We start from the raw sequence: 15,037 nt of genomic DNA, 5'->3' as shown, positions 1-15,037 counted from the left end.
CCTCATCACCCGATGGTGGTATGGGTACGACAATCACACAAACTACATTTTTTGATTGATTGTTTATCTGTAAATGGAAATTCGATTTTAAGAGCTTCCATCCTTGGCTAGTGCCAAGAAGCTTAAATCCTGATACGCTTATAAAGTTTCCCTGAATTACTTGAACTCTTATTTCCCTAAAAGCTACTGACTGGCAGCGTTAAGTGCAGGACTCTGTGTCGTCTTAACAGGTGTATCTGTCTGCCAACCTATGCCATTATTGAGAATCTCTCTTGAGGGCCAGGCATCTGAGATTTTACAATTGACCTGCATATCTAGTGACATTAAAATGACATAGAAGCTGGAGCACCTGGGTGGCTCAGTCTGTTAAGCATCTGACTTCGGCTCAGGTCACGATGTCCCGGTTTGTGGGTTTGAGCCCTGCCTCTGGCTCTGTGCTGACAGCTCAGAGCTTGGAGCCTCCTTTGGAGTCTGTGTCTCCCTCTCTACCTGCCTCTCCCCCACTCACGCTCTGTCTCTTTCTGTCTCAAAAATAAATATTTAATGAAAAATGACATAGAATCCTTTCCTTGACTTCATTTACATTTTCTGAACTAGTCCTGAAACTTGGGTCCTGCAGTTAGAAGCAGATTTATAACACAGAGGTCTTGAATCCTCACTTTCCCAGAGTAAGGCTGATCCACTGATGGGCACAAAATTTGTCAACTGCTCTTATCAAAAGTTCTCGATGACAAGGATCACTCTCTTTCTGAGGGGAGCTCTCTGCAAATGCCACTGATGTTGTCATTGGATAGACTTTTTGGAAGTTCTTCCTGAAATCATCTTCAGAAAATGATTGCTCCTATAACTCATAAATGGTTTCTGAAGACTATCTCAAAGGAAGTCAAATATGTAAGCAATGGCCGCATCATTGACCTAAGAGCACAGCTTCCCAAGAAGAGCACTGGAAGGGCAATAAAGAAGTGGGTGTAACCTCATAACTTTGCAGATGTATCATTTTTCTCTAACTTGATGAAAAGAAAGACTATAATGTTGACTAGTGGCCTGTTTACCTGTTTATTGAATGTTTCAGGGGTGGTTATCTTACCTGTTTGTGTCCCAAAGTCTTGACAAACAGAAAGAACTCCTTGAATGTCTGCTAAATGGAACTAGATTAACTTGTTTCAGTTGAAAGCTTTGTTAAGGTTATTAGTGCTCATGAGTAAGTACATCACTTACTGTAATGTGTTCTAAATGTCCCCAGATATGTTTGTATTTTCCCTTCCTACTTTTTGTAGCAGGGAGCTGAACTGTCACACCTGATTCTAAGGCACAGAGCTTTTCACACACCAACATGTGTTTATATTTATCCTCAATGATCTAAGCATACACAGAAAACTCATTTGTAATGTTCCAAGTCCTTTTTTATCAGCTTGGAACTTTAAGCTTCTTCTAACCATAACTTTTCTATGAAAATTCAACTTACTATAAACTCTAAAACCGCTACTTCCCAAACTGTTCCAGAAGTACAGGCACAATGTGCTGCATCTGACATGAAATAAAACTCTATTAAAGAGATTTGAAATCATATGATGAAAATAAAACGCATTGGGTAATGCAGTTACTATGTTGCTATCATTGTTATTGCTCTTTAAGTACAGCATATGAAACAGGATCTCTTAATCTGTTTCCCCAACTTGGGGATTAGAATGAATTTCCAGTGAGCTCATTTGAAAGCTCTATCAGAGTGAAGGACAGACTCCATTCCTTGAGTCAAAATTGTCCCAAACTGAACCAAAAACCAAACAGAAGGGCTTCAAAGGATCCCGAAAACTAAGGTTCCAGGAGGGTGGGGTCTCAGGGACACGGACTCGAGTCACAGTCTAAAAAGCAGAAAGTATACTGTCAAGAAGAGTCAGTCATTCTTGCAGTGGCCAGCAGTGTAGGGATGTTTACATTAAAAACAACAACGAAAACAGTATTCTGAGTCTCTGGAAAACCCCTTTTAACACTGCAATACAAGTGTTGGACGTTGAGAGGCCAGGGCACTGGACTCTGCTGAAGGTACAATTGTGTCTGGCAACAAGAGTTCTAGTCCAAAATGCACCTCTGTGATCATAAAAAAAAAAAAAAAAAAAAAAAAAAAGAAAAGAAAGAAAGAAAGAAGAAAGAGGTTTTGATGGGTGAGAAGTTATTTTTTATCTCTTTCAAAGCATATAGGTCTTCCCAGACCCATCTTCCGGTCCTGTCAGATGGAACAACACTTGAAACCCTCTTGACAAGGAGCCCAAGGCTCTAACACCAAGGATTCCATGTGGTTTAAATATAAGAAAAAAAAGAAAGAAAGAAAAAACTTTATTTCCCCACCTTGCTGAGTGAATCCTTCAGCAAACTTGTCAGAAACAAAAAATGAGCCAGTTTAGTTTGTTGTTTTCCTATGCAGAAATAGGCAGCATGACAGAACCGTCACTGACCTTGAAATTGAAAAGACCTGGAGTTAGCCTCTTGGCTTAGCTACTTATAATCTGGGTGACCAGGGACAAAGTACTTCGCCTCTCTGAAACTCAAGTTTCCTCACCTGTAAAACAGAAGTGATAATGTCCGGTGACCAGGTCATTATGGTGGTTAAACAAATTGATACACAAAAGTGCTTGGCACAGAACCTGGCAGGGGACAGGTCTGTCCTGAATGTTACATATTACTCTTCTTCCCTCCTGAGGTAGGTCGCACAAACATTCCTGGCTGGTCTCCCAAAGCTGTGACTTCCAAAAGGAGCTCCCATGTGGAGCCGCGGGGAACCCAGGTGTGTGGCCTGTAGCTCCAGCCCAGCCTGCTGTCTGAAGTGGGACGAACCCGGGCAACAGGTGAGGAGGGAGGTCTCCTGGCACCTCGCCCCGCGCCCCCGTGGCTCCGCCCTCCCGCAGTCACACCGACACGGCTCCGGGCACGATCCTCCGGATGTGGGTGTAAGATTTCCTGATGGTGACACTGCCGTGGTGCGACACCCCGCGGGGCAGGACACACTCCTCCGTCAGTTTCTGGGCCTCGGGGTCCCAGCACAGCACCGTGGCGATGACCTCGTTCTTCTCGTCCCGCCCCCCAGTGATGTAGAGCCGGTTGTTGCAGGGCGCGATGCCGCAGCTGGCCCTCTCGTGGCTGAGCTGGGTCACCAGGCACCAGCTGTCTTCCAGAGGGCTGTAGGCGTACAGCGCTCTCATAGCCCCTCCTGAGGAGGAAGGGAAACACGGTGGGCATCTCACTGTTTTTCTGGTTTTCTTCCCCTTTAACCACAAAAAGCCCACTTCTGCTAGGTCAAATCTACCATCTCGCCAATGGAAATAGGAGCTTCACGACTCTCCAGAAAGCTCTAATGGATTCTAGGGACAGTATGTCTGTGCTGGAAACACTTCACAGAGCCCCTTAAATTCTGCTGCCAGGCGCTAATCAGGGTCTCAAGGACGACTGGCTTCACGTGGTGCCAAAATGTATCCTAAGACTGCTCCCTAGAAGAAATACCGCCTGGTACAGTTGGGGCACTCAGCTCACAACCCCAGCTCTGCCACTTTTTTATTGTAACCATAAGCACTGAGGCTGCGGTGGTTGTAAGACGTCACAAGGACCATGCTCATAAAGCACCTGCAGAAAGCCTGGTACACAGAAGCTATCGATACATGGCAGTGACTAGAGATGGTGGCGTCTCTTTGTAGACTGAGCATGACCTGGGACGCCAGCCCAAGTTACCCATCTTAAGATGAGCTTTGAAGTCATGAGGCTGACCATAAACACACAGGAAACCTGAAGCAAGAGAGAGAAGGGGTTTTTCCTTAATCTGTTCCTGTATTCTGCCTCCAGGAAGCCTGCTCTGATTAGTTCTTGTTTGCTGAAGTTACATATTTTTGGCATCTCCTTATCAGTAATTCTCAGTCATGGCTGCACATGAAAGTCACCTGCACATTAGAAACACCTTGCACTGTTGGGGCGCCTGGGTGGCTCAGTCAGTTAAATGTCCAACTTCAGTTCAGGTCACCATTGCGAGGTTCACAAGTTCAAGCCCGGCGTTGGGCTCTGTGCTGACAGCTCAGAGCCTGGAGCCTGCTTCAGATTCTATGTCTCCCTCTCTCTCTCTCTGCCCCTCTCCTGCTCATACTCTGTCTGTCTGTCTGTCTGTCTCTCTCTCTCTCTCTCTCTCAAAAATAAGTAAAACATTAAATAAAAATTAAATTAAAAAAAAAAAAAACCTTGTACTGTAGACCAACGTGCTCCCTCTCATTCTGATATAATTGCTCTGGAATAGGGCCTAGCTATGCATATTTTTGTAAAAAGCTCCCTAGGTGATTCTAATGAGTAGTTGGTATTGAGATCCATCGTCCTTAACAATTCCATGCCAACTGTGGTATGGCTAGCCAGGCTTTCCTTGTGGCTAAATGCAACTTTTCAGAGCCCCAGAGCAAGTGGAAAGAGTAAAATTCCCATGAACACAAAATAAGAAATAATGATAGCTACCATTCATCGGTCACTTACTATACTGTGCACACTTCAATTTTCATACATTTGCTAATGTTTGCAGCACACTTCGTTCCTGTGGCAACTTCTGGCTCCTCCACTGGGCCCCACTGTCGGTCTATTTTGTATGTACCCTAAACGTGGGCTGTCTCTGTGTCCAGTACTACAAGGTAATTCCCACCAAGGCCTGGACCAATCCCTTCTCTTCCTTTTCAACCTCACCCACATCACCCAGGAATCCATGTGAGTTCCCAGGAGGGCCTTATCTGATCTACCCCCATGGCTGCATGGGTGGGGGACCTCAGATAAATAAGATGCCATTCATTTACTTACCAACAACATAGATGCGGTCCCGGAAACTGACAGCATTGATGCATTTAGACTCCACCGGCATGGACGATTTTAAATTCCATTTATTGGTTGAAGGGTCATAACACTGAGTCTTGTCTGTGGCCAGTTTCCCATTGGGCCCGCCCCCAATCACATAGAGTTTCTTCTTATGGCTGGTAGCTGCGAAGGAACTGACGTGGACAAGAAGGGGTGCTGCCTGTGGAGGCACAGGGCATCAGGAGAAGCGGTCAGTCACACAGCTACAGGCTGCCCCCAGACTGCTGCAGTGGTTCACAGGACACAGGCCAGGAGCTCAAGAACATAAGCCTGGGCATCCTTTGCCTGAAGTCACAAGGCCTGTGGGCTTGACTCCCCTTGAGACATGAGGTCAAAGCACTCATTTCCCACCCTCCCTGCAGGCTCTGGACAGGCTAGAACGGGTTCAGTGTTGGATGTTTCCAGCCTGTTTCTCCCAGAGTCCAGCTATCAGGGGAGGGAAGGTGTACATAGGAATAAGTGTTTATACAGATGAAACCAGCCACTATTTGGAGGAAAATACTTTCTCAAACATGCATATTTCTATTCATTCATGTGTTCTTTCATTCAAAAAATATTTACTGAGTGCCTACTATGTGCCATTGTCCTTATTGCTTTTATCTAGGAAGAAAAGCTGGTATAAGGGTTTCAGGGGGCCATAGGTAAGCAGACTCCCACTCTGGGGCAGCATGAAGATTTTGGTATTTAGCCAGACCTGTGCTTCTACCCTGTGAACCGCAGGGCACTCAAGGGGACTTCCAAGAGCTTCTTGCCTTTTGACATGGCCCTCTTGGGTCATGGAGCAGCTATGTCATGGCACTTGACAAGTTGAGAAGATGTAGGGCACACTCCTATAAAATATGAAGGGCTATATAGCAGTTTTCAGGTTGACAGGTCTTGCTTGGTTAGATGCCATGATGACATAGCTACCTTTGCTTGTGCCTCTGATGGCCATGTTTTACACTCCTCAAAGTGGAACATACTCTGACATACAGTCTCATAAGGAGAAAGAAAATTTGTAATTAAGAATAACCTGGAAATGCAGGAAGTGAAACCGTTTTACTCATTATTATTATTATTATTATTATTATTATTATGACATTTAACATGAGATCTACTCTCTTAACAAATTTTTTTTCCACATCAGACAGGTAATGTGCCAAGGTTGTAACAAGGTTTGAGGGCGGCACATGTCACACAATAGTTTGAAGACCCAATCATCACACTTATGAACTACAAAAGGATATCTCTTAACTTTTTAAGCATAAAATGCAGTGCTGTTATCTGTAAGCACAATGTTGTACAGCAGATCTCCGGAGTTTATTCACCTAGCATAAATTACAAGGGCTAACTTCTTAAACCCTACCAAATGACTCTGAATCAGTAAACAGTGTAGGAAAGGGATCTCTGTATGCCCACTGGGGAGAAAACAAGGGCGGATGGCATCTGAGGAGACAGACTCTGAGCTCAGACATGCAGACTGAGGTTAGAACCAAGCCTCCCCTCTACATCTGGGCTTCTTGCCAGGATAGACAGGTGCCCACGCAGAGCTTCCCCGTCTGGAAGGAAGTTGTTTCTCTGACCTGATCAGCAATGCTGAAGCAATGGCTCCTATTAAGAGGGAAGCTTGGAGCCACCAAAAATGTTCTCAGTGGGAGCAGAGAGATCAGAAAGCCATATACCTACATTGGCACATACTTCTTTTTTAAAGCTTTGAAGTAATAATACAAAATTACTCATAGAAATAATCTGTTATACCTCTGACCAGCAGTTATGGAAGGGATCATAGGTCTCCACATTGTTGATCCTCTGTAAGCCATCAAAACCTCCAATCACATAGACCTTGCCACCTAATACCACCATTTTATGCCTCCAGCGGCCTATGTTCAAATACTCAATTTGAATCCATTTGTTGATTGAAGAATTATATTTCCAAACATCATGCTGTGTCTCTTTGCCACCTAGAAGAGATACAGAGCATTTAAGAAGCCACCAGATATATCAGAAACACAGCTTCCCCCATAATTTCCCAGAGTCCTTAAATGCTATATCCCCAGGTCAGCTCTGCTCCCAAACAAAAGAAATCGTGAAGGTGTGTGTGGTCTGGATGGGGGAAATCGAGCCAACATAGGGGAACAGAGAAAGCCAGGTGAGGCTGGGGTGAATCGTGTACCAGACTGTGCTAGGTGTCACATCTGTGCTGTGAGAGTTCAGAAAAGAGGTGGCTGAGTGAATTGGGTCCAGAGAAGTCTCCAGGGAAGTGGCGCCCAAGTGGCCTGGGTGGATGGGGGCCAGCAGGCACCTGGACTCAGTGTCTGTGCAGCCAAGGGGTAGGAAGTAAAGCAGGACAGGTAAGGTTGGACCACTGCAGTGGGGATAGGAGGACCTTGACCGGCAGGCAAATTAGGAAGTACCTTAAGTTCTGTTTGCTTGTTTATTTAGACAAATACAAACCTGGGAAAATCACCAAGAAATCTTACAAAATTGTCTTGGTTAAATCTCTGATCTATATAAAAAACATAAGTAGGGTTTGTCCTATTGTTAAAAGATTTTATTATAAAAGAATTAGATGCTCACAATAGATAATTTGAGAGTGAGATGGTAAATATTTTTTTTGAGATAACTCTCTGAAAATACATAATTCAGTTAGGGAGAGAGACCAAGATCTTTGGGGGGATTTTAATAAAAATATTTTAACAGCTTTGTGTTTCTATTCCCCATCAGCATAGAGTATCACCAACTACTTAAAGCAAAGCATGTACTTTTCAGGGGCACCTGGGTGGCTCAGTTGGTTAACCGTCCAACTCTGGATTTTAGCTCAAGTCATAATTTCATGGTTTGTGGGTTCGAGACCCACATTGGGATCTGCACTGCGAGCATGGAGCCTGCTTGAGATTCTCTCTCTCCCTCTCTCTCTGCCCCTCCCCTGCTCTCTCTCTCTCTCAAAAATAAATAAATAAAATCTAAAAAAAAAAAAAGATGTACTTTTCAGACTTATAAATGTGCACTAGTGGGGCAATGTGTATCACTGATGATGCTCTGTGTCCTGGGTAAATGTTTCTCTAAGGTAGAGCCCAGAAGTGAGATTTCTAAGGGAAAGGCATGCACACCTTGAATTTTTATAGGTGTTGCCAAAGAGCCTTCCAGAGCTGTCCTGGTTGACCTTTCCCTATACCTCATTCACAGCATATATTAAGAGCGTTTTTTGGCTTATTTTGTTTTGCAACCTGATGGAGAAAAATAACACCATGGTTTGGTTTTTCCTGAGCTTCTTCTTCCATGAAGTTTCTGTTCACATAGTTCAACCATTTTTTCCTTGGGTTGTGTGCATTTTAGAGGTCTCTATTCAAAACACTGTGCGTGATATTGATCCCAATGTGACAGCGTCTAAAGTTATAAAATAACTATATACTTTCAAAGTAATGTATGCACACTGTATTAAGAAGGAAACAAAAACTCTATGAGTTTTACCTCAAGATGTAAAGAAGACCTGATTAGGTTGGAGGCATGACATGTGCATAGACGAGAGGACAGACGAGGGCTGTAAAGATGTCAGCCCTCCCCAAGTTCATCAATACATTCAGTGCCTTCAGGACTTTTCAGGGAACTTGAAGAGATCATTCTAAATTTCATTTGAAGAGTAAATTTGGAAAAATGTCTGAGAAACTTTTGCAAAAAGAATGAACAAGGAGGATTTTTCCAGCAAATATTAAAATATACTAAAAAACTACAATAATAAAAGCAGTGTGGTACTAGCATCAAATGAGACAAACTGACCAATGAAAAACAAGAGTACAGAACAGACTGAAAGATATAAGGATCATTAAATAAATGGTATTAGAACAATTGACTACTTAGGAAAAAATTAAGTTAGAGCCTTCTTTCACATTATAGTTAAAATAAAATTCAGGGGCGCCTGGGTGGCTTGGTCGGTTAAGTGTCCGACTTCGGCTCAGGTCACGATCTTACGGTCCGTGAGTTCGAGCCCTGCATCAGGCTCTGTGCTGACAGCTTAGAGCCTGGAGCCTGTTTCAGATTCTGTGTCTCCCTCTCTCTCTGCCCCTCCCCTGTTCATGCCCTGTCTCTCTCTGTCTCAAAAATAAACGTTAAAAAAAATTAAAAAAAATAAATAAATAAAATAAAATAAGATAAAATAAAATAAAATTCAAAAGTAAATGGTATAAAAGTAACTGGAGAATATATGGGAGACGCTGATGATCTTGGGGTGAAGAGGGGCTTTCTAAGCATGACACAAAATGCAGAATCACATAGGAAAGAAAGTTACTATATAAAATATAAATTGAAGTTCAAAGATAACCATAGTCTGAGAGAAACTATTTGCAATACAAATAGCAAAGGACATAGAATAAGAACTGCAAAAAATTACTAAAAAGACAAACAACCAATAAAAAACAAAGGGTAGAAATAGATAATTTTCAAAAATAAAGTGTTAGCTAATAAATATATGAAAATATGCTAACATGATTAATGATCCAAGAATGTAAATATAAACATTTTGGGCTATGAAAAAAAATGTAATTGATAATAAAAAATGTCAGCAAGGATGAAGAAAATGGGCCATGTCATTCAACGTTGGTTGAACTGCAAACTGGTACCAGTTTAGTAACATCTACAAAAATTCTAAATGGACACATCTTATGACCACTTCCAGGAATCTCTCCAAAGAGCAGCACAAGTTCATAAATACATGTGTATTAAAATGCCTATTGCAGCATTTTTTTCCAGTGGGAAAATAAAAGCTGAAAAAACTGTATTTCATTCAATCAGTAGACTGCCCTGAAGCTGGTGGAAAGAACACTAGCAATAATGATGAATAGCACTGCTGAGCTCTCCTATGTGCTTGGGATTGTGCTGTGCTTTATGTAATACATATTACATCACTTAATCCACACAACAGATCCCTTATGTCAACACGTGATGATGTCCAAAAGAGACTGTGAATTGAAGCACAAATCTCTGTGATTTAACTGTGTATAACAAGCATGGCTTCATGTATTGCTCGTGTCATTTTTTATTATTATTATTATTTTAGAGAGAGAAAGAGCATGCATGTGAGAGCTGGGGAGAAGAGCAGGAGGGAGAGAGAATCGTAAGCAGGCTCCATGCTCAGCAAGGAGCCTGTCAAGGGGCTGAATCTCATGAGCCTGGGATCATGACTTGAGCCCAAATCAAGAGTCAGATGCTCAACCGACTGAGCGATCCAGGCGCCCCCAGTGTCACTTTTAAATAGACAACAAAAAGTTTAAGTGAGGCGAAGGACAAGTTGTAGAACAACATGTGTAGTGTATGTGACAAAGACTGACTATGGTTCCGAAATCTGTTTTTTCCTCCTGTACACACAGCTCAACTACATTTCCTAGCCCACCGCATGGGGGCTGGGACTGCAGGGGTGGGGCTATGTGGCTAGTTCTTGCTAATAGCATGCGAGAAGACTAATGCCTCATGTCCAGGCTGAGGTTGTTATGAGCAGGTATGCCTTCTCAACTTGTTCAGTGTCTCCTTCTTCCTCTAATGCATCAAACTTGAAGACCACGTGTGGAAAACAGCAGCATCATAAGATGCAAAGAACCTCGGTCCCTGAATGACTGAGTGAAGGAGGTCCACACCCCCCAGTGCCCACATACTACTGCCATAATTCGCTGAGATTTAGTGTTTGTTACAGCAGCTGGCATTACTTACTCTAAGCCAATATAAAACTATTTTTGTAAAAAAGTTAAAACGTATAGGATTGTAATAGCACAGAGAAACTGCCATATTTTACTTTACACCCTGTATTATTTGAATCTTCTACAACAATCAAAAAAATACTTCTACAAGATAAATGAAAGCTATAATCTAATCTATGGTATTAACATACCCAGGGAAGAACTGACCTGCCCTTGACTTTGGAGGAAGCCAGTTCTGCGAAGAAGCTCTTCCCCAAACAAGTTCAGATTAGAAAAAGCCTCCAAGAGAGGACAAGGTATGCTTGTCTCCTTCCTTGGGGCTCCCAGAAGAGCTGGGTGACTTTTGATGTCATTGGGAGAGGATGGACTCACAGAACCTGGGTTGGAACCCTGTCTGACATTTACCAAGGTATGACCTGTCTTTAGATATGTTCCATAATCTTTCAGAGCCTCCATTTTCTCCATTTGTAACTTGGAGATTAAAATCACCTACCTTACAGAGTTGGTGTGACAGGCAAATGATTAAATGCCACCAAAGTGAAAATTCACCTACTGTGCTGTTAAAATGGTACAGATTTTGTCACTTAATAAATATTTATTATTTACTATGTAGCTAGGCACAGTACTAGGTACTGACAATATAGTATTGACTCTTGTAGAATTGAAGGACTAATGGGAATGAGGCATAGTGTAATTGTAAATAATTAAGCAAATAACTTAGAAGAGAGAAATGAGGGGTGCCTGGGTAGCTCAGTCAGTTGAGCATCTGACTCTTGATTTCAGCTTGGCATCGTGATCCCAGGGTTGTTGTATCAAGCCCACAACGGGCCCCTGCCGAGTGTGGAGCCTGCTTGGGATTCTCTCTCTCTCTCTCTCTCTCTCTCTCTCTCTCTCTCTCTGTCTCTGTCTCTCTCCCTCTGCCTCTCTCCCCCCTACTTTTGCACGTTCTCTCTCTCTCTCTCTCTCTAAAAAAAAGAAAGAAAGAAGTGTGAAATGAAAAAGTACGATGTTCTACTGGAGCATCCAAAAGTATGACAGTAAACTTGAGCTGAGGTTCAGGTCTGGGGAGAAGAGCAGACATTTTTATTCATTACTGTATTCCTAGTGACCAGCTCAGAACCCTACACCTAGAGCAAACACCAAATAAACTCTAGTATCAGTTTACTTCTTCCTTTTCCATGAAGGACTGGACCTGTCTGCCTGCTACCCCAGATCCTAGTACAATACTGCTCACAGGTTAGTGTCCATTAAGTAATAATGTGCTTTCCCAGATAAGACCCCCTGGGTTTCTGTATGCTGATCCAGTCAGAGTTAGACCATTGCCATTCACAGTAATTCTTGTAAGATGGTGGCCTGGCTCTCACTCAGGAAAGTACATCGTGCCACTGGGGCTTGCTTTGGCATCATGTGGCTCCTGCTTACCTGAGATGTAGACCTCATTTTTCAATGTCACACATGCAAACTCCACCCACTTCTTGTTCTCACTCTCCAGCTCATGCTCCGTCATGGGGAGCTTGGCCACCTCCAGGCGGCTGCGCCTCAGGGGGTCCAGGCAGGTTACCTCCGCCACAAACCGTTCATCCTTTGTGCAGCCACCAATGATCATGAATACCTCAGACTGAAACTCATGCATCCTGGGCTTGGTGCGCTCGGAAATGATCTGGAAAACCAACAGGAGTACATAAAGGCAGGATGACACAGAGGTTCAGAGACTAGGCTATGGAGCCAGACAGAGAAGAGCCCAATTTCCAACTCTGCCACCATATGACCAGGTGACCTCACCTCCTTGAGCCTCAGTTTCATCATCTGTGTAATGGGAATTTTAGTGGTAACTACCTCATAGGTTTGTTGTGAGGATTAAATGGTATCATATACATGGTGTGCTTGGCCTGAAAGGGGCCTGGTGTATAACAGGTACTCAACAAAGGCTACATTGTTGCTCTTGCTGCTGTCTTAAGAAATCCAGGTCCATTTACCATCAAATGCACTTCTTGCCTCACCAGGGCTTAAATCCTGAAATTTCATTTTTGGCCACCTTCCACTCTCTCCTGGTTTCAATTTCTTGATGATATCCCAGACTTTGCTCACCACCCGACCTCTTCTGAAAGAGAAGTCCTGATAGTAGGCACCTAAGAGCACTTAGAGACTTAGGAAGGAAAAACCAAAAGGGAGCACGGTGTGGCCGGGGAGGTTGGAGGACTGGGTTCCAACACCAAAGATATGACCCTTCAGAGCCTTGAACAAGCAAATACACCCACACCACAGATATTTGAACCCAGCTTAAAGAACAGACGTTTGTACATCAAACACACCAGAGTTTGGCCCTGGTTTCATCACGTATGGCCATGTGACCTTGGAGAAGCAACACAATCTCTGCAAATGCCTGTCATCACTTGTGTGCCATCAGGTCATTGTGAGCACTCATGAAGTCATGACGTAGAGGGATGAGCAGAGCACCTGGCACATGCACAGCCCTTAACAGGTAGTCATGGTGGTAGGAGCAGCTGGAGATGTCATATCGGCATTCTTAGGGAAAGGGGACGGCTTCCCTCCTCCTGGTTCCATCTGTCCCTTGGGCTCAGTGGGGAAGGTTCTGCAGGTGGGTTGATGGGAGACAGAGAGGCAGCACCCATTTCCCAGATGACCTAAGCGGCTTTTTCCTGCAAGGTCAAGCTGACCTAACACAGACTATGAAGCTTCAGTCTTGACCACAGATGCAACAAACAAGTTACAGTAGCAAAAACTGCACCCTAAGTGGTGAATCCAATCAATGGTCACAAGTAATCAGGCCAGCCAAATCCAACCTCTACTTGTCCATCACAGACTTCGTTTTTTTGTACCAAAGAGTCAGATACAGTAAATTTTGCATCCTCAATTCATGGCCATAAAGTCTGTGGCAGGACTCTCTTCTGGGGGCCAGCAGAAAGTAAGGATGTGTGGGGCAATGGGCAGAACCTGAGGGCATTGACAGTGGAAAAGACAACTGAGACAAAGGTGGGAGGGGTGGTCCTGGGAACTTGGGAGGCACTATGAGAATACCAAGCTGGCAGGACAGGAGCTGAGAGATGAGCACCAAAGACAGTTTTTGCCACTCTGTGATTTTCTTTCCAACTATCTACCCTGGTTCACAGCACAACCTCTCAAGAGGATTAGGGATTGTAGGGCAATGCTTAGAGGACAGCAATGGGTTCCTCCCAGAACTGGTCCCCATGTGACCTTTATTCCAGCTCTGAGAGCCATGCCTCAGCCTCCCTCCAAAGCCCCCTATCTTCTTCATAGTGACTGCTTTCCTGCCTCAATAGCCTGCTGGCCAGTAGGGGACTCGACTGTGATCTTACTCCTGATTCCCAGACTGGTACCCCATTCCTGAGTCCTGGGCTATGTAAGACTCTGCTCCAATTGACTAAAACCCCTGCATTTCTGCCTGCTATCTGGATCCCCACCTAATATCTGTCCTTGATTTCCCACACCACTTCCCCATCCACTTACCTTTTAAGTCATTGGCACTATTTGTAATGTCCCATTGTCCTTTCTTCCAAGAGCCTATTCTTGACTTTCTTTTTTTTTTTTAATCTTTATTTATTTTTGAGAGACAGAGAGAGAATGGGAGCAGGGGAGGAACACAGAAAGAGGGAGACACAGAATCCGAAGCAGGCTCCAGGCTCTGAGCTGTCAGCACAAAACCCAATGCGGGGCTTGAACTCACAAACCTGGAGATCATGGCCTGAGCCGAAGTCAAATGCTTAACCGACTGAGCCACCCAGGTGCACCAGAGAGAGACAGAGAGAGAGAGCGCGAGCGAGCGTGTGCGCACACGCGCGCACAAGTGGGGGAGGGGCAGAGAGAGAGGGAGGAGACAATCCCAAGAAGGCTCTACACTGTTGGCATGGAGCCCGATGCAGGGCTCGAACTCATGAAACCATGAGATCATGACCTGAGCTGAAACCAAGAATCAGACACTTAACTGACTGAGCCATCCAGGTGCCTCCTGACTTTCCACACATGTTCCCACAGTCCTGAATTTCCCCATCACAGCACTTTGCATACTTCTTTGTAATTTACTAGAAGATCCCTGAGGGCAGGAACAGCCCTTATTCTTCAATGGATTCTCAGCATCAAGAACAGTGCTTGGAGGTTGTGAGTTTCTATAAACCTTTGTTGAATGAGTGAATGAATGAATGAATGAATAGGAGAGCTAGGTAACTCAGGACCTGATACAGATATTTTTTTCCAGTCTAGATCACTGTTATAAACAGCTTCCTCAGTGGTACCCAGCAATCCCCACCTCAGGATATTTACATTTTATGTTGTTCTCCCCATATTATTCCAGGGTTGGTCCCTGGGCCAACAGAATACAGCAAAGGTGATGGTATATCTCTGCTGAAACTAGGTTATCAAAAGCACTATAGCTTTCATCTTGATTGCTCTCTCAGTTTTTCTGGGGCCATTTGCTCTGAGGAAAGCCAGCTGCTATGGAGAAGCCCATCTGGCAGAAACTGAGG

At 44.0% G+C, this 15,037-nt stretch overlaps 1 protein-coding gene and 1 non-coding gene across 3 annotated transcripts in view; both read right to left on the bottom strand.

Annotated features, from left to right (window-relative positions):
* The window catches only part of KLHL6 (kelch like family member 6), a 95,613-nt gene that overhangs the window by 37,538 nt on the left and 43,038 nt on the right, over positions 1-15,037 (bottom strand). The window contains exons 4-7 of one of the 2 annotated variants that reach the window (XR_006207087.1): positions 11,958-12,195; positions 6,607-6,809; positions 4,816-5,029; positions 2,558-3,205 (exon numbers count right to left, since the gene is read on the bottom strand). Coding sequence is in view for 1 of the 2 variants with exons in the window: in XM_042955001.1 (XP_042810935.1) it covers positions 2,904-3,205; positions 4,816-5,029; positions 6,607-6,809; positions 11,958-12,195 (957 nt within the window). In the remaining variant the exon portion in view is untranslated. Of the gene's footprint in view, positions 1-483; positions 3,206-4,815; positions 5,030-6,606; positions 6,810-11,957; positions 12,196-15,037 lie in introns of those variants that run through there. The other variant, XM_042955001.1, reaches the window with a different exon arrangement.
* LOC122199057 lies at positions 5,990-6,093 on the bottom strand. Its single transcript, XR_006193326.1, has one exon. It is a non-coding gene; the product is annotated as a small nucleolar RNA U13 (small nucleolar RNA).

This window comes from Panthera leo, chromosome C2 (assembly GCF_018350215.1).
Source record: "Panthera leo isolate Ple1 chromosome C2, P.leo_Ple1_pat1.1, whole genome shotgun sequence".
Taxonomy (NCBI): Eukaryota; Metazoa; Chordata; class Mammalia; order Carnivora; family Felidae; genus Panthera; species Panthera leo.
Note: the sequence above shows the minus strand (reverse complement) of the source record. Positions and strands in the feature narration are given on the sequence as shown.